Source organism: Melopsittacus undulatus, chromosome 5, assembly GCF_012275295.1.
Source record: "Melopsittacus undulatus isolate bMelUnd1 chromosome 5, bMelUnd1.mat.Z, whole genome shotgun sequence".
Taxonomy (NCBI): Eukaryota; Metazoa; Chordata; class Aves; order Psittaciformes; family Psittaculidae; genus Melopsittacus; species Melopsittacus undulatus.
The window spans coordinates 44,404,318-44,424,017 of NC_047531.1; the positions used below are offsets into that span (position 1 = coordinate 44,404,318).

Here is a 19,700-nt window from a genome sequence, read left to right on the forward strand (position 1 = left end):
AGCACCAGTGGGCAAGGTTAGGGCTGGTTCCCCTCATCCCCATGGCCTCCGGGGCAAGGAAGGGGGCATGGGGCTCGTCACTGTCCCCAGCGCTGGAGAGAGGCAGGAGAGGGCTCTGCTTTCCCCGTCCCCCTCGACAGACACTTACAAACACACACAGAGAAAGGAAACCATAACCTTATAAAAGACACCAAACGCAAACGCCTGCATGTTTGGGGGCAGCCCCGGCCCCGCTGCCGCCTCGGTTCCCCGTGTGAGCGGTCGGGCAGGCTTGCTCTATGGGGCCGAGCGGCCAGTGGCCCCCCCCAGGGGCCTAGGAGCCGATGATCTGGCCGGACCATGTCTCGTGCTTCGTGTGGGGTGCCAGGTTGGTGAGGACCACCTCCACTGCCTGGAACTTCTGGTTCTTGGGAGGGATGGGGCAGACCTTGTACGTCACCTCGTCCCCCTCCACTGGGACGTACTCCCCCTCGATGCTGCAGGAGAGGAGAGAAGCGGGGCTGAGGCCAAGAGCTAGACCACCCAGCACCAAGGAAGGAAGACACCCAACCCATCAGCTGCACCTTGGGGGTAGGTGACAGGCAGAGCCTCATCCCCACATCATGAAGACCTCCTAACCCCAGCCCACAGGTCTTCAGCCCCACACACACCCCCAGACTTACTCAGACACGTGCACGAAGATGTCCTCTGTGCCGTTCTCGGGGGTGATGAACCCATGGCCCTGGGAACGAGAGAACTGCTTGCAGACACCCTTGAAGATGGGGCCAGCAGAGGCACGTGCTGTGCTGCAGGAGGAAAGGGATGGAGATGTCTGACTGGGGGGACAGCACAGGGAGAAGTTTGCTAGGAACAGACAGCATTCCATGGGGACAGTATATGGATCCCACCTGCAGCACTGCTGGCACACAGGTGCAGAGATGCTGAGTGCTACAATGACAACACGCACGAGATGCGAGGAGCCCCGCTGGTGACTGTGGTACCTGCTCAGCTGAGCAGGACAGCCCCAGGCCCGCTTGCTGTGCGCTGGGTACTCACGCTGAGTATGTCCTGGTCCTCTTGGTGGGGAGCGGGCTGGGCAGGTCCCGCAGCAGCAGGTTGCCACGCTCCCAGATGCGGCTGCCCTCGCGCTGGAAGGGGAACGTGGGCCACACCGGTGACTTGGGCGAGTGCAGCGGGGGCACCGCTGGCGGGGCACTGGGGTCTGATGACATGGTGGGGCCGGCGGGCTCCTCCGTTCTGGGGACAGATGGGCAGGCAGGCGGCAGGAGAAAGGGTGCCCCGGGTCTGCTGGGTACCTGCAGCCAGGGGAGCAAAGGGGGGTGTTACAGAGCCCCCCAGGGAGGGGTTTTGGCAGCAGGGGCAGTTTGCTGTCAGGAACAGCCCCCTTTGATCCCAGCCCAGATCTGTGGGTGCAGGCAGCACACTGATGGCCTTTGGTACTGAGCACCAACACCAGGGGCTAGTAAGCACCCTGGATAGCCCAGCCTGGCTTGGATTAACCCAGGATATTCATAGATTCATAGAACGGTTTGGGTTGGAAGGGACCTTAAAGCTCATCCAACCCCCTGCCATGGGCAGGGACACCTTCCACCAGACCAGGTTGCTCCAAGCCCCATCCAACCTGGCCTTGAGCACTGCCAGGGAGGGGGCAGCCACAGCTTCTCTGGGCAACCTGTGCCAGTGTCCCACTGGAGTAGTTAAACCACCCAAACAGTTCCAGCAAAACAATCCCAAGGGAAGAAAAGAACCTGGTTTATGGCTTTGTCTTTCATTTGTTTCAGGATAATCCCACATATTAGAGATGAAGTCAATAAGAAGCATGTCCTGGGAGAAGGAGCAGCTGAGCATAGGCTGCAATAGGCAGGGACCATTTCGGGAAGGATGCCCATGCAGTGCCAGCAATCCAGGGCTCCCGGCCCCAGCCTCTGAGATGCTCCCACAGCCTGGGATTTCTGCCGGAAGGATGAAGGAAAAAGGCTGAGCCAGCAGGTAGGTCGAGGTCAGGGTCTGAGGTCTCCCCACCACTGGAGGCTGCCCCAGTGCTATGGGATGTGGGGCCCGACCCCAGCCCCAGTCAGCAGCTTGCTGCCCACTGGCCACCTCCCTATGGGGAAGGAGCAGTAGAAGGCTATTGCAGGCTGCCAACACCACACTCACATCACTGGGGCACCTCAGATGAGCCACGACAGCTCAATCCCTGCCGCGGAGGACATTGGGCCCCAGGTTTTGGCTAGCACCATGTGGTTTGCAGGGAGGTGAAGCCGAAGGGATAACCCTGTGCTGGGATGTGCGGAAGGTGGCCTGGCAGCTGAGTCACCCACCAAAGAGCAGGAGCCAGAGCAAACATGAGCATGGCTGAACCACCCTGAGCATGAAACCGAGGGCCTGTCCATTTTGAGGCAGATTTCTCCCCTGACATCCCATGTTGTTACTATCCCCTTCCCTGCCAGCCCATGCAGCCCTTCCAACCCCACTGGGGCATGCAGCATCCTTTGGGAGGATGCCAGCACACACCGGGAAACCCAGGGAATAGTTAATTTGGTTTCTGACTCATCCATGGCCCCTCGAGGCACAGTGGCTCTGGGGCAAAGCACAAAAGGGGGTCACCTCAGCTCTGAAATTAGCAGGCACCAAGGACATGGGAAGAGATTTCTAGAGCACCTGAAGTGCTAGGAGGGACCTGGCGACTCCTGTTCCCCTACCAGGGGGTCTGCCCATCCACACCTCAGTTAGTGTCCTAGTGGTGTCTCCCTCTCAGCCCTGCAAAGCTTCACCCAGGTTTCAGGCAGCAAAGACCATGCTGGAGCCCCACGCCAAGGCAAAACCCAGCACTTTGCTCTTGCCCTTCAAGACGACTTCCAGCCATAACTGCAAACACCCCTGAAACATCCTTCCCATCACTGGCTTCCCATCCACCCCTGCACCAAACCCTTCATGCGCTTCAGTGGCTCCTCTGTGCCATGAAGCAACTGGAGCACAAGCACCTGCCCCCTGCTCCACAGCCCACCCGCACCAGGGCTGCTCAGCTCCTGCCTTGCCACCCTCACCATCTCCTTCTGCCATTCCCAGCCTCACCATCTCCTTCCCCCGTGCCCGAGGAGCTCAGAGGGGCTCACAGAGCCCGGCAAGTGAGACATCCAAAAGCCTGGGAAGCCACCACGCTGCTCCCATCTGTGCCCCCCACCTGACCACCCTGCCTGTGCTGGCAAGAAGCCTGGATGCTTCTGGGCAGCAAAAAGTGATGTGGTCCCCAAGCATTGCTGCAGGATCTGGCGTCTTCCCAGGAGGATCAGGGCTGGATGAGCAGAGCAATGTGGGGAAGCGGCCATCAGTTCTCTGCCACATCATGGAGCTGACGCTATGAAAATGGCTTCACCACAGAGTGCCTCCTCTGTGCTGCTTTCACTGAGGAGACCTTTTCGGTTTCCCCACCAGATTAGGGACAATGGAGGGTATTTAACCTGAATAATGATGCTTGGAGCAAACAATTAGTATGCTGAGGAGGTTGGCTGGCACCCGGAGAAAGAGCTTCCTCCAGCGGGTCCACGTGAGGCTGGAAAAATGGAAGTTTCCCAGAGGGAAAAGAAAAACAGGAGGTGAAGGGAAAGGGGTGTGCAAGAGGGGGAGCCTTGCAGGGAGAAAATGGCTTGGGCAGATGAAGTGACAGCCGACAGCAGGTCTGTGCCAGGTTCACCTGTGGGACCAGCACAGGCTTGGGTGCCCTGGAGAGCCTCCTGGTTTGGGCTGAGTGGTGGTGGGGAGCAGAAGCCTGCTGGGCATTGCCGTGGCAGAGGAAGCAGAGAACACACTCCTGAGGCCTGAGGATGGCAACTGCTGTGTGCCCCATTAGCTGAGCTTGCCCCACATGGGAAAACAAGCTGAGTGCAACAGCCCCCAGGCGCTTGGGGGAGCTCTGGCTGGTCCATAGGGATGTGGGGAAAGCCCTGGCAAGGCGCAGCAGCTCACTGGGATTGTACAGTGACGGGGCACAGCAAGGCTGTGGGGTCCCCATCCTTGGGGGTGTGCAGTCCCCTGGACACATCCTGCTCAGAGGCATTGCACCTAACTCCTGCTTGGAGCGGGGCTAGAGCAGAGACCCTTGTCCTGTGGCCATGCCAAGGTTGGTTCCCAAGGCCAGAGCCAGACACGCTCTGCTCCTCTCCCTTTGTCTGGGGATCATCCTTGGGGCCCAGTGACTGAACACCCAGCTTTGCTGCTGCTGCTGGTGAAGCTGAAGCTGAGCAGGAGCTTTGGCACCGTGGGGCTCCAGGGCGGTATCCTGCCTTCCACCTCATTCAAATCCCCACAGCAAACAAAGGAACTGAGGAAATTAAACTCAGCAAAAGCAGGCTGAGAGAAGAGGGGAGACATGAGCATGTCCTTGCTGGTGTCCCCTTTCCCCAGCCCAGCTGGAGACCAGGGAAAACTTCTCCTGTCCTTCTTCCTCCTCTGTTCTCTACCCCACCACCCTCTGCCAGCCCTTTCTCCATGCTGTAGCCCCAGTAGGTGACAAGGAGGAGGCACTTGGAAGCATTTCTCCTTCTCCTCCATCACCAGTGTCAAGCTCCCCTTTGCTGGGACCACAAGCACCTGTCCCCACCGCAGGTCTCTGCCAGCCAGGCAGACACCACCCTTAGCACCGTGCCCATTGCACATACATATACAGTGCAGGGATGAAATCCGGGTCACTCAAGGAGGTGAGCGGAGGCCGCAGCAGCCCAGCTTTGGCATGGGGCTCAGGAAACCTTTTTCCAGTGTAGCCCCATCCCCACAGCCACTGCCGGACCTGCACCTCGCTCCTCCTGTCTCCCCTGGGTGGCATTGTGCTGCAGGTCCCCTGGGGTGACAGTTCTCTGAGGAAGCTGTGCAAGTGGCACTGAGACCAGCACTCCCTGGAAGAATGCTTCTCATAAAAACACCCCCAAATCTGCCTGTGCTCCCAGCTCCCCACATAAAACATCTCAGAGTGAACCCCACAGAGCTCTGGTGACAGGGTTTCCTTCGGCAGCAGCAGCCAGCTTTGCTTTTATGTTTTTCAGAGGGCAGGCTCCCGAGCCAAGCTGACAGTCGGGAATGCTCGCAGGCAGAACGTAGGAAACCCAGGCCAATTAAGGCAGACAGGCAGTAGACACATCAGCTTTTATCTCGAGATCCAAGTACCCCATTCATCATCAGCGACTGAAAGGTCTGTGCTTTATCAAATAAAATCACTGTCTCTCTCTGTCTCTTTAAAGCCAAACACATTGACTTGGGTGCTGTCTGTGACCTTGTTTAACTAAACAGACCTTCAAGGTCCCCCAGAAGGGGGGAAGGAGCCTTTTGAAGAAGCACCAGCCTCTCTCTGCCACTCCCCGTTCATTAGCGGCAGCAAAGAAAAACCCCTCACACCTCCCTCAGCCAGGCAGGGGAATGCATATTTAATTGGCTTAATGGCCCTCGGTGAGCCAGCCCTCCCACACGGCACTTCTTTGTGCTCCTTCCCATCTGCTGGAGCCCCAAGGCTGCCCAGGATGGACGGACAGATGGATGGATGGATGGATGGATGGGTGGCTGCTCCGCCAGCGGCTGTCACACTCCAGCTCTGGTCGTGACCCACCATCCCCTTTATGGGCTGTTTCCCTTCACGCCGCCGCATTCCTTTGCAAATCCCTGGCTCAGATGCTGTCTATCACCACGCTTTGGTCTGTCGAGTGCCGCCGCTCACCCTGCCCCAGCCAAGGAGCTGGTAGTTATTTTCTCCCTACTGCCTTTTCCAGCAAGATCCTGCATGGGCTCTTCCCTGCTACACGCCATCACGTTCTCTCTGTCTCTCATGACTGCCAGTGGCCCCTGTTCAGAAGCCAGGTTTACCTCCCTGCTTTGTCTACCCCAGTAGCAGAAAAGTGTCTGTATGTCAAACAGATCCCCCATCTCCTCGCCCCACGAAGAAGGGAAAGCGATGTTCTGGCCCACCGCCATCCTTGGTGGAAGCTGATGCCCCCCCAGACCCAGCCTGTCTAGACACGGGCTGAAACAGAAGAGCTACATCCCTCCAGACGCAGAAACGTGCCCCCAGAGCTCAGTGTAACAATAAGAATCCCACATTTCAGCTGCTTGGCACATTCACGTGCCAAGGGACCCAGCAGCAACGCAATAGCCAGCAGAGAGCACCTCCCGGGGGCTGCCGTGAAGGGCTGGAACCAGCTGGGGAACCTGGATGACTCCAGGCAGGGGTTGGCACAAGCAGGTTACCCCTTGCTGGGCTGTGTTTCTCCATCCTCCCTTGGAGGAGGCTCACAGCCTCGGTGTCTGGCAGGTTTTTATAAATGCTGTCTCTATCGGATGCTAATGAAAGCCCCTCAGCCCTCCCACCCCCCCTTTCTGGTCATGCCGTTAAGAGTTAATACCAAGCAAAGCAATTTCCTTGCCCACCCTGTATGTTAAAAACCCCGTAGCTGAGACAAATTACTATAGGAAAAATAAACTAGGCGGTTTTTGGGGAATACAGACTGACAGCATCCTCTCCCTACCTAAGCCAATCACACTCACAACTCCAGGGATCTTTGCTGAGATAGTCTCGCCTACGATACAGCCTGCTTAGCGCTAAAATATGAATGTCACCTTTATGGATCGATTATAAAAAGCTCCCTTAGTGCTGGGGTGCCCAGTTCTCCAGGAGGCCACAGGGGAGAGAAAGAAGGCTGTGAGATGCAAAGGAGAAGGTAGCAAAGGGATAAGCCATCATGGAGGCTTGATTTACCTTTTAAACATATATGCATAATCCTCACTCCCAAATACCAAATTTATGGAATTAGGTTGTTTTGTTGTGTTTGGTTTGGGTGCATTTTTTTAATTAGAACAGTGTCTATTCAAAGACCTGGTGCAAATGTCCTCATCTGTGCGACCTTCCTTCCTCCTTTGTGGATCTAACTTGACATCAGCAGGAATGAATAGTGCAGCCAGTCCTAAAGAAACCCCAATTCAAGCCCACATCGTTATCAGCCTGGTTTAATTAGAAGGATTTTTTACAGATCACCTCCCCTTCACCCGGCAATCAGAGAGTTGAGTCCAGCTGATCTCACCCCCTCATGGCAAAGCCATGGCTATTTGCCCCCCCAGCCGTAGCAGACATACAGTACCACACTGCCGCTACCACCTCCAGAGGAGTTATTGTTCCTGAGGCTGGTGGGGAATAACTGAACCGGAGGAGAGAAGTCGTGCTTCAACCTCCCACCTCTCCACCATCAAAAGGAAAAAGCAGGTCTGAAAGAAGGTGGCGGTGCACGAAGTTTAACCTCCAGTCACAATAGCTCCAGATGGCCATTGTGCCTCCCCTCACTCACCTCCTTAGCACTGACGGGCTCCCTGGAGCTGCGCTCTGCAAAGCATCCGTGCTCCGCGCAGCCGAACGCTCCTCCGCTGCTGTGCGAGGAGCAGTGGTCTCTCCTGCAGCCTGGCTGTGGGGGGCTTTCTCTGCCTGCCTGCCTGCCTGCCGGCTGCCTGCTGATGGACCTGCAGGATCTGATGTGTGGATGATGTGCGCCTCGCACACGCACACACACACACACACATACATACACGCATCCGCACGCCTTCCCTGACGTCAGGGCCAGGCCAGGGGGAGCGGGCAGGTGGGAGGGATCAGGCTGGTCATTTCTGAGCTAGGCTTAAAGGAGCAAGGCTGTATGGAAGGCTGGAGGCTACAAGGGTCAGCCCAGGGGGGCTGCATCACTCCAGTTACGCAAAGTGACGTGCATCGGTGCATTGCTGGCATGGCCGGACGCAACAGGTCAGCCTCACAGGCACTGGAGGGGGAGAAGGGGCCAGAAATACAGGGGGCTCCCCTGCAATGGGTCAAGCCTCTCCCATATCACCCCAAGACCTACTGGTGCTGCTGCACATGCCCCACATGCCCAAGCCTGCAGCTCCCACGCATCATGGTTGTTGCAGTCACCCCCAGCACAGCCAGGAGAGTACATGCCAGAAATCCATCCCATTGCCCTGTGCCCTTGCTCTGGCCTCATTTCTAGCAGCACATTATGCCAACCCCCTGAGCCTGTATCTTCCCTTTCTGGTTTCCCCTGTGCCAACATGACTCTGATCAGGAGAGCCATCTCCACGGGCAAAGGCAACATGCAGGGCTCTGTGATCCTGGAATAAAGTTTGCAAGAGCCCCAAACAGCGCAGTGTCAGTGCTGCAGGGAGCTGTCATGGGCGTCCTGTGACATGGGGTGGTGGTGGGTTGCTTTTGGTTTCTTACACAACTCTTTCCTTGAGTCTTTCTACATAGATGAATGAAATGGTAGTAACCAGAGCTGTTCCACCAATAACGCCCGGGGCGGCAGGGTGGCATACCAGTAGTGTGGGAAGCTGTGAGGCATGGTGCAGGGTCAGCAGACAAGGTAACAACTGCTGCACTTGGCTGAATCCATCCATCCATCCAGGTAGCTGGGTGTTGATCTGTGGCCATCCCACAGATCTGTGGGACCAGACCACAAAGTGGTTGTTTCCCTCCTTGTCAATGAACTATAGTGCAGAAAAAGGCCCTGCACACAGACAAGACTAGCCCATGGCAAGAAGCACTGAAACCCCAAGTGCCAGTGGGTTCTGCCATTGCCCATCATGCTCTGCTCAAGCCTTTTCAAGCAGTTTTCCATGGCAAAACAGGAGCACAGGAGCCCCATTCCCCCATACAGACACCAAAGGCTCATCTCCCCACTTTACCCTTCAAAACCTTGCAAAAAAAGGGGAGAAGAAATGCAGCCAGCTCTCAGTCTTCATTCTGAATTTCTCCTGAGATGGCTCATCCTCTCCTGGGGGACAGCTCTACACATCCACATGAGGAGGGTCCTGAGCTGGAAACAGCTGGAGGCCAGAAGAGTGATTGTACATTGTACATTGATGATCATAAATACCTGTACTTCCCTGCCTGGTTTGTGGTACACCGGGGTTAACGATGTGTCCAGTCAAACAGTATCAACTGAACAGAGGGGACAAGTGTCAGAACATGATTCTGCCACATAATCACTAAAGGCTCTTGACAGAAAAGGCACAGAGAATTCGAAGGATGTTTGACTGGAAGGTGGCTCTGGGTATGTGCTGCAGCAGAGTCTGAAGCATGCAAAACTTACAGAAGGAGAAGAGGGGAAGCTTTGATCAGACAGTGGAGGTGCTGGAGATGCTTGCGGAGGTGGAAGCAATGGCAGGAGTATGCAGGACTTTGTAAGTGAGAAGATACATAATTCCTTTGGAGTCAATCAAAGGAGGGCCAATACAGTCTAGATGCAAATCATCACTCACCTCCTCCATCTCTTACCCAGTTTTCTCCAACAGGAATGCGGATGTGGGGCAGAGGAGATCCTAAAGCAAAATAACTTGGGAGTTCTTTATATTTCCTCCCTTTTCTGAGCCTTCAGGTAACGTCAAATAGTATTTTCCAGTTTTCCTCTACAATTATGAGAATGAGAAATGTCAGGGATTTTCTCCGAGTGACAGGAAGACCCTTGTGCAATCCCTGCGTTCCAGCAGCTTAAGCATCAAAAAAAAACTCCACAACCCCAGCAACTGAGGACCATCCTCCCAAATGTTGGAAAAGGCCCAATACTGTTGAGAGAGACTTCAGAAACTTTGTGGTTATGTATGAAAAGGTGCATACAGGCCCTACAGATTTGTGGATATTCATTGTGTCAGTACTATTGGGAAAGAAAGAGACCACTTAACACAATGAGACTGTTCTCCAACATCAAGATACCTTAGCTGCTGAGTTAAACATAGTATAATTCCTAGTGCTATCATAGCTCAGTTGAGACAACACTCAGGTTTTACAGGGCAAACTCTGGCTTCTGTTTATACTTGTGCATTAAAGATGGTGTTTATGAAATACAGAATTCCTCCAGGGAGAAAATCTAGGTGGTAATAGAGCAACATCCGTCATGTGCACAAAGGGCCAGGTATACACTGCTTGGGATTTTGGGGGTTTACCTGCAGAGGGTGAGACTGGAAACCATTTCCCACAGCCTGCAATGTTACTGGGAGAGGATGAGAAATGGCCAGTCTGACTCAGCTCTGGTGGTATCTTAGATTGCCTGGTATCTAAGGCAATGAAGCTCATCCGATGCTGCCTTTGCCAGCTTATTCTCCACACATTTCAACTCATTTTCTTCAGAGTAGTATCAAAGTACCTGCAAGTGTTCCCAAAATACGTAGCTATGCAGAGAAGAGGAATCTGTTGCCCTACTGAAGAACAGCCTGCAGCATTCAGCCCTTGTTGGCAATCACAGAGCTGATACGTGAGAGAGAATCTGCACATCCCCAACATAGAAGACCTTGTTTGGTGCTTGTACTTTATGAGACACCAAAGACCCAACGATAAGACACAAACAAGTATGAAGCAAGGCCTCACAGACCCACTGCTCTCAGGGCTGTGGATCAGGGTGATGGAAGATGCATCTGCTTTGTATCAGGTACCCAAACCCCCCTGCTGGGGCATGGCTGTTGGAAACATCAGAAATGTTAGCTCAAGGACAGGCTAGACATGGAAGTGTGATTATGACTCCGTCCAAACCCACTCCTCTCCATCTCCCATGTTCTCCCAGTTATTCAGCCTACTCTTCCCTTGAACCCTTGCCCCTATTTAACCTTACAGTTCTTATACACAAAAGTATCCTTGCCAGTATCAAGTGTCTAACTTATACCTCCTTGTATGATAGACAGGCTATTTCTTCTCCTGCCAGCAGAAGAGGACCATGACCCAGAAGACAGTCAGAACTATTCAATTTTCTAAAAACATAGCTCCAGATACCCATAAAACCTGTGCTGCAGCTAAAGGTCAAACCTCGCACTGCCAGAGCTGCGTGAGGCCAGGACAGAACAGCAAGGGATGCAGCACGTGTGCCAGCAAAACTGTGCCACGCCAAGATTAGTGCAGCCGCGACTGCAGTGCAGGAGGAAGGAGCCGCTGCAAGGCTCCCTGAAGTAGGACGAGAAGAGTGAGAAGCACTGGGGATTTGGGTTGATGTGTTCTGAGAGAGCAGTGTCTGCGGTGCTGGCAGCAGGCTCCCTGCTCAGCTGGTGGGTGCTGCTGGAAGGAAAATGCTGCTCTTCTCAGGGTGTTGACAGGGGAAGTTGTTCCAGGGCCCATTTAACACAAACATGCCCAACATGTGCAGACTAGCCGTTAACAAGGGACAAACCCACAACCCAACAGATCCTGGTGAAACAGGAATAACTGAGGAGAGCTCAGAAACTCCTTGGCCAAGACAGATATTTTGTTAATGAGGCCAAGCCATGGCGTTTCTAACCTCGTTTTCCCCTTCCTGTCCCAACGCAGCTCAACGTTTGATGATTCCTCACCTAAACCGCTCATTACCATCCTGCTCTGCGCTGCTGGGGGCGGTCAGGGATGACACACTCAGCCTTGGCATCAAAGCCACTGTGCTGACAGTGCAGTTTTGACTGTCAGCCAGGGATGTTTGGTTTTCCTGGTGGATCCTTTTTTAAGCACACTTCAAACGGCCTCCTTTCATTTCTCACAGACATGAGCACACCCCCTTGTTTTCTCCCATCCCTCATGCAGCTTGATTCGCTGCAGAATGCCTGCTCTTAATACATGCACAGAATAAACTATGCCAGCTCTATGGGATGTCAATTTGTCTCTGGCAATAACCTTGACCTAAGTACTGGGCAGTCACTGCTCTGAAGCAGGCTTCTAGGTGGAAGTGGGCTATAAACCCACAGAGATTTCTGTTTAGATCGGCAAACAGCTCAAGTGTTGGTTCTTGGAGAGGTGCAGGCTTTGACCTCTGCTGCCCTGTAGGATAAGCAGAACAAAACGATAAAGTGACTACAACGGCAACTGGGGATTGCTTCAGGTGAAACATCAGCCTAGACCCAGGAGCCACTGCCCGGGGAAGACACCTGGGGTGGGGGGCAAGTAAAGCGCAGCCTTGCGCAGACTGCCAGGCTGTCGAGGGGCTTTCATGTTCATACTGACCCACACCAGCCCGCCCCGGTGACACCGCCAGCCCCGCACCGGTAACAGCAGGTAACGGGCAGGGCCTCACCCCCCCCCAAGGAGGGACAAAATGGCGGCCGCGGGGCGGGGTCACTACAAGGTTCCTCCCTCACGTCCCGTGAGGGCTTCTTCCTCGTCAATCAGCGCGGGCCCGCCCGCCCGCGGGAGGCGATTGGCTGAGGCACCGGAAGTGCTGTGGGGTCCGGTAGCGCGGGGTGGTGCTCCGCGTGTAACAGGTGGGTGAGGGACCGGCTGAGGCGCTGCCCGTCCGGTCCGGTCCGGTCCGGTCCGGTCCGGTCCCGTCCCGTCCCGTCCCGTCCCGTCCCGTCCCGTCCCGATGCTCCATACGGCGGCTGTCTGGTCGGCTATCCCGTTGCGTGGCAGCCTTCAGCCCGCTTCCCCGGTTTCAGACACTCATTTCAGGACATCCAGGGTGCTGCCCCGCTAAACTCCGTGCAAGGCACTGGGGTTCCCCAGTTGTTGGGGTGTCGGCTGCCCTCCCAGTGCTCCAGTGCCTGAGGCGGTTGGTGTTTGTTGCTCTCCTCAGAGGTGCTGCCCGCCATCATGTTTGTCCTGGTGGAGATGACGGACACAGTGAGGATTGCACCCTGGCAGTTTGAGAGGAAACTGAATGATTCCATTGCAGAAGAGCTAAACAAGAAATTGGCCAATAAGGTAAAGCGTGGGTCATGCATAGGTTGGTGGAGTCATCATAACATCCCCGAGTGTTTCTTGGTCCTAATGAGATGTGTGGGTGAGGTGGCAGAATAGATGAGATGTGAAGGCCACCCCAGTAACTGATACACAGGGGAGTGTAAAGAGATAGCCATGTATCATTTCAAAGGGGACTTTTTTTCTAATGAGTAATGCTGTAATTGGAATATAATGAGATACCAGATGGGGCAGAGAAGCATGGGAGAGAATTGAGGGTAACTGCTGTTTGCGTGTAGAGTAGCAATCCAAAACTCAGTCTGAAAAGCTGATACAAACTAATCCATCCAGAGGGAGAAATTTAAGAGAAGACAGAATCAGAGAATGTTTGGGTTGGAAGGGACCTTAAAGCTCACCCAGTCCCAACCCCCTGCCACAGGCAGGGACACCTTCCACCAGACCAGGTTGCTCCAAGCCCTGTCCAACCTGGCCTTGAACACTGCCAGGGATGGGGCAGCCACAGCTTCTCTGGGCAGCCTGTGCCAGGGCCTCAGCACCTTCACAGGGAAGAATTTTGTCTTATGTCTGAAGTGTAGAACAGCAATACTGGAAGAAAAATTAAGATGTTAATAGCTAGCTTGGTCTGTGCTTAGTACTCAAAATACAGTGTGGCAGTAAAAAGTTGGTCTTTGGTGCAGGATAGAAACAAGAGTTGTGTCTGTGCAGCCCTGGGACTGTGATTAGCATATGGCTTTCAGTGCAAGGCAGGGAATGTGAGGGGTGCTCAAAAGAGCAACCTGAAGTGATGTAGGGTTGTGAATAGCAGGGTATAGGGACAAGTGACAAAAAGCAAAGGAAGGTCTTCTCTCATCCACTGATAACTGGTAGGGGCCTCAGACTGTGTATGCTGGGAAGCCCTCTCAGAAGTAGCAGAGGAACCAAGCACTGTCCTTGGCTCTCCCCAGCGCTAATTTAGTTAAAGGCAAGCCTACAGGCTTCTGAGAGTGTAACTAGCAAAAGGTATGTTTAGGTTTTGGACAAGCTGTAGGGCTGGTGAATGATGTCTGTGGGCAACTGTTTTCTGTCTTGGCAACTATCAAGTTCTCTCACTGCCAACAGTTGCCCCAGGGGTTTCTGTTTATAGCAGTGCTCTTTGCAGTGCCAGTGAAAACACTGCTCCCATAACACTTGGATAGGTTTGGGGTTCCCCTGCATTGCAGTGTGGTTTGGGCTGGGGCTGTTGAAGGGAGCATACCAAAACAGCCACCGTTCTGCGGCCTTAGTTTTGAGAAGTTGTGTGTAGTGTATAAATGTCATGGTTTACTTGGTGTAACCTGATGGGTTGCTTGACTTACTGCTTTTTAATTATTTTCTTTGAGCAGGTCGTGTACAACGTTGGCCTCTGCATCTGTTTGTATGATATCACAAAGCTGGAAGATTCATACATTTTCCCTGGAGATGGTGCATCTCATACCAAAGGTATGTGCTTGTCCTCAGTTACATGGTTTTGCAGAGGGTTAGTGATCTGGAAATGTAAACTGAGTTCAGTTGTTAAGGAAAGTAAATTTAAAGGAACTTCTGAAATTCATCGCCTTAACTCCATTCCTATGAGCAGGGCAAGAGAAACATGGCAAAAGTCCTTTCTTTGCACTTTTTGGGTACAAACATAACTTTAAATAGCCAGACCTGTTAGCTTTCTCCAGCAGTCCATCTCTGTTTTACCACTAGAGATGTAGGTGTGGAGTGAGGAAGAAGTTGATTTAGTTCAAAATGATTGGAAATCTGCAGTAGAAAATCAGTTGTATTAATTATTTTGTGGTTTTTTAGTATTTGTTTATTTTTGAAGCTTATTTAGCTAGAATATTGAAACACCTTTCTACATAAGCATTTGCACAGCATTTGATGCTGTTTTCCTAGCTGGAAGTTGTGCTACATCTTTGAGACTTAGACAGATCTGGTTCAGCATACACATCTAGTGACTTTTTGTTTTAAATAAGGAATGACTAATTTCTTTGCTTTGACTTCTGGCAAATCTGTCTGAGTGAAAACTAGAAGTAAATGCATAAAACCAAATTTTGTCATATCTTTAAAGTTAAAATAAGTTTATTTAAACTGGAAAGAGATGCATTTTTATTCAGTTTCAGTTTTCACTGTGGAAGTGGAGCTTGAGCAAATGTAGTGTTTCCTGTTAGAAGCAAACTTGACTGACTGAATGTGGCTCCCCTTGTCCAAGTTTTAACTCCAGGAGAACTTGCTCCAAATAAAAGCTTTCTCTAATATTTAAGGAGGATGGCAGGCTTTCTTCCTAGCTTTAATCTCTGTTCAGCTTCTTAATTTTGAACGACTCCTTGAACTGAAAATGAGAGGATGTATTCTCTCTGAGCTTGGGAAAAAGTCTTCTTTCAAAATCTGGGATGGCACTTTGATAAATCCTAGTAATAACTCTTTCTTTAAGGTACTGTAACTGATTTTATATAAAAGAGGAGCATTGAGTACAGACAGCTAAATTATTTTAAATTGCTCATAGCGTTGTTCAGGTAAGATTGGCTTAGTATAGGATTTTAATAATTACAAATGCAAAATGCTTAGTTAGGAACATGTTATTTAAGCTGGATGAAAAATCCAGTTATGTTAGAGTACCTTACTCTGATAATATGTGCTATCAGTTATTTTGTCTGAAGAAAGTACAGCATTGCTGACAAAGGTAAAAGGAGCAGAAGTATTAGGAGAAAGTATAATTTCAGCTGGTACTCTTGGCCTTGGAGCATTGTGCAGGAATGCTCAGATCATAACTCTAGCACAGGCCCCGCTCCATGTTGTTCATCTGACAGCTTAATTCTGTGATCTTAAACCCTGGCAAGACTGAGGAGCAGGGAACAGGGCACTGCTGGGCAACAGCTCGTACAAACTGGTCAGGAATCTTAACTCCTGTTCCCATTTTTCTAGCTAATCAATGCCTGTAAGGAAATTGTCAAAGAAACTGGGGAAGCATTTTAGAGGGCATACAGGATGTGGGATTTTGTTTTAATGGCTGCCAACCCATGGAAGGAGTCTAATTCACTAACATGGGCATATTATTAATGATCTGTTTTCTTTTAAAGTGCATTTCCGCTACGTGGTTTTCCATCCCTTCTTGGATGAGATCCTCATTGGACAGATTAAAAGCTGCAGTCAGGATGGTGTTCACGGTAAACCACAACTTCTAGTGCTGGGGGCACACAAGCTGCAGAGCTCTTGGGGCTGTTGAGATACTGTGACTTCAGGTGGTATTGCACTGTCTGTAGCCTGGTTAAAGACTATTACTGGCCTGTAGCACTGCTCTTATCTAAGGTAGTTTGAGTCTGGCATCTTCTCCTGCCCTGAATGGTTTTGTTTGCACTCCCCTCTCCTTTTGTCATTCATGTGCATGCCCAAGAAGAACAGGCAGCCCAATTTGGAGCAAAGACTGGATTTGTTTTCTTGCTTCAGTTAACTTGTTTTTTCAAAGTGGTAGTATCTGCTTGATCTGATAGATCTTCCCTACAGTTCTCTGCAAATCCATGGTTGTTTCCTGTACCTAAAAACATGGCAGGAAAATGTCTTTGTGAGCACAAAGTGCTGTCAGATTCAGGGAATACATAATTGATGAGTTGCTTTCCTTTCTTGTGGGAGTGTTCCACAGAGGTGAGCTCCTGTGCTCTGTTGCTAAGCTAAGACAATAAGATTATCCTGGCTGCTTGTGTTGCTGAATTTGGGCATGTCCACTTTCTGATAAAATTCAGCATTGTGAAATCTCAGAGGGGAGGTGGGGGCTGTTCTAACTTTATATTGGTCTGCATTTAATATGTTACATCTGTGATTTCTAAGCAATTTTCTGTTGCAGACCTCTACAGCATCTGACTCATTTCTTGGAATGCTTTCATTTCCAGTCCTGCTCCAAACAGCCTTTTCCTTTCCCAGTGGGCACACAGACTGTGCTCTCTGTTGCTGTATGGACTTTCAGCTGGGTGGCTGCTTTGCTGCCAACTGAAATCGAGTGTTGTGGCTCAAAGAGTAATTCCTGCACCACCTCCTTCCTGAAAGAGGAAGGAGAATGAATCTAGAAATGCACTATAGGAATCGCCGTGGCACATCATTTGCAAATAATTAAGTCTTCATCAAATTATTTTCTCCACAGTTTCTATTGGATTCTTTGATGATATTGTCATCCCACCAGAATCCCTGCAACAGCCAGCTAAGTTGTATCCCTTGATCACCTTTGATAACTTTACTACTTCATTTCAAAGGATTGTGCAGTGCTGGCCCAACAGCATTCACTGCTGCAACAATGGAGGTGCTCAGTGGCAGAAGCTAAGCTGTTGTGTCAGGCAAGTCCTGCAGACTGTTATCACAGCCAGACAGGGGTTTGCAGGATCATTGTGCCTGCTAATGGAAATGAATGGCAGCAGCCCCTGAACAACCACATTTTAATCCCTGCCTCTAGTCTTGGGTGCTGTTGAAGGCAGGACACAGGTTTTACCACATTATGTGATGTCGAGATAGACATCATGTGTGTAATACACTTAAGGTGAGGTCTTGGGTTTGAGGGGTTTGTTTGGGAGTCTTTTTTGTTGCTGTTGTTTTTTTATGGGGGTGGAGGTAACCCAAACTCTGCCCTGCAGCATACACCTCGAAGCAGGAAAATCAGAAACCAGATGGGGGTTCTGTGCACATGATCACTGAGGAGAGTGCACTGCCCTTGGAGAAAGAACAGTGAGAAAGCTTTGCATTGAGGCTGCTCTCAAAGCTGTCAGGAAGTGATTTGTCAGGCAGAACACTGATAGTTTCCCTCCTTAACCCTTGGCATGGCCAGCGACGAAGCAGAGCAGGTGTGGGTGTGGGAATATGAGACAGAAGAAGGGGCCCACGACCTTTACATGGACATTGGGGAGGAGATCCGCTTCCGAGTGGTGGATGAGACATTTGTTGATACATCCCCGACGGGTCCAAGCTCCGCAGAGGCTTCTGCTTCCAGTGCCACAGAAGAAGTCCAGAAGAAAGAGGCACCTTACACTCTTGTGGTAACTATGTGCTTTATTCATACAGCTTTGTGAATGCTGTGGTTTTATTCTATGGCTAAAATAGCATCCCTTCCCTGAGGAATGGATTGCTTTAAGCTGATAGTGAAGCAGTCATAAAGGGAAAGGAGTGGAAAAGGGGAGAAATGAGATGATCTTGTGTCTGCTCTGCATTTGCTGTCTGTTTTTACTGAATACTTTGTGGTTGTTGGTAGAGTTCCTCCTGGGGGGCTGATTTAAAGAAGACTGTGGGTGCAGGCTCTGCATGTAGGAGTGAGCACAGAAGTACAGCACTGGGAGAACCACATCAAGGTTTACATAGCAGCTAAACTGTCTTTCCCATTCCATGTTTTGGCATAAGACCCACCCGAGTACAATGTGAGAGGACGATGGATCTAAACCAATGAACAACATAGGGACAGTCAGGAGGTGGAATGGGTGCTTGAATTTCAAGTGTTGAACATTGGGGGTAGTGTTGACAAGGCTTCAAGGAGCCTGGGCAAGTGCTGAAAATGCTCTGACTTGGGGGGAAAAAGGGAGTAGCTAATCCATAACTCGGGGGGGGGGGTGGTGAGATAGTATATTCTAATGTGTTTCCTCCTGCATTCTTTATGCACGTTCTCCTCTTGATGAACAGGGATCCATCAGTGAGCCAGGCCTGGGCCTCCTGTCGTGGTGGACAAACAGTTAGCTCCCGTCAGAGCCTGCTCCACAGAAAGTCTTTCCGGTGGATGTCTGGGGGATAAAGGGATCCTGCTGGTGCTCATTGCTCCTCTGAAGCTGAATGAGAAATTAGACCTGCCATTCTGTGTTTTCCCCTTCAGCTTCTAACCTGCCAGATAGAGACAAGTTGCTTTCAAGAAATGTCTTCACTGATCTGTAGAAGTGAATTTACAGGCACTAAAAGCCCTGAGCACAGCAGCAACAAACTCAGCTGGAGCTTTGGTCTCCTGCCCTCCAGGAAAAACTGGGGAGGTCTTTGCTTGTCTGAATTAAGAAGGGAGTTGCCTTCAGTGAGTGAAAGCAGGAGAGAATGCCTGTCAAGGAGGATTGCTTCCTTGGGCTGAGGGCTTGATCTCAGAGGGGTAGAAATCTGCCCTTCTTTTGACAGGAAAATGAACAGCAAAACACTGGAGTTAATGGAGGTGTGGTACTGTTGAGACCTGGAAAATGCTGCTGCCAGGAGAGGTGGTGGTGGTGGTAATGTTCTGCTGGGAACAGGAAGTTCATCCATAGATGAAGTCGGCCAGAAAGAACTGTAATGATAGTAGTTTATCTAAAAGTGACTTGGGCTCTGTGAAGATGACCACTGTGGAATGCTACAGGCTGCTTATTGTGCTGAATGAAATACTTTATTGTACAAGCTGTATTTATGTAGAATGAGCTGAACTTTGCAGGAGTTCAACTGAAAATACATAATTATGAACTGAAATGGACCAAAGCTGCTATGAGCAAGCCAAATACTTGTTTGTGGGGGTATGTTAATACAAGAAATGGAATAAATAGTAAAAACCACACAGCCTGCCTTCCTGCTCAGTTTGTGGGGGGAAACTATTAGCTTCCTGACTAGCAGGAAGAGTTGCCTCCTGCAGTTCAGCTACTTGGATTTCAAGACAGACAGTGTTGCTGACACTTTCCTCTGACAGCCAGTAACAAACAATTGCCATCACCCTCCCTGACAGCAGTAAAAGGGAAGGGGGTGAACACAACAGTAAAATCTATGCAGGGCCCATTGCCAAGAGAGTGATGCTACACATAATTACAAAGCCAGGCACATTTGGCAGGAAGGGGCTGTAATTCCCTGGGATAGTGGGCCTGCTTAACCTCCAACTGGGAAAACAAAGCCTGAGTCACCAGCACCCTCCCTGCAGTGTTGTTAGAACCCCTTAATTCTGAACTGTTATTCCTGGCGCATTGCCCTAATTAAAAGGGAGCCTGGAATTCTTCAGGTTCACATAGTAGCTGAGGTCCATCTGCTCAGACAATAAGCTTAGAGAGTGCTGTCTATAGCGCAGTGGTGC

The 19,700-nt window shown here is 51.1% G+C and overlaps 2 protein-coding genes across 2 annotated transcripts; one reads left to right on the forward strand and one right to left on the reverse strand.

The window, feature by feature from the left end:
• Positions 1-97: 97 nt before the first annotated feature.
• CSDC2 (cold shock domain containing C2) lies at positions 98-7,563 on the reverse strand. The gene is given in 5 exon segments (XM_005150312.3): positions 98-476; positions 663-785; positions 1,036-1,284; positions 7,309-7,478; positions 7,480-7,563. Coding segments are annotated over 5 exon segments (789 nt in total). The 3' UTR covers positions 98-313.
• A 4,671-nt stretch (positions 7,564-12,234) lies between these two features.
• POLR3H (RNA polymerase III subunit H) lies at positions 12,235-19,194 on the forward strand. The gene is made up of 6 exons (XM_005150313.4): positions 12,235-12,667; positions 14,026-14,122; positions 15,745-15,831; positions 16,800-16,863; positions 17,475-17,682; positions 18,317-19,194. Exons 1-6 carry the CDS (start codon positions 12,557-12,559, stop codon positions 18,368-18,370), a joined length of 621 nt encoding a protein of 206 aa, XP_005150370.1. The 5' UTR covers positions 12,235-12,556; the 3' UTR covers positions 18,371-19,194.
• Positions 19,195-19,700: the final 506 nt, after the last annotated feature.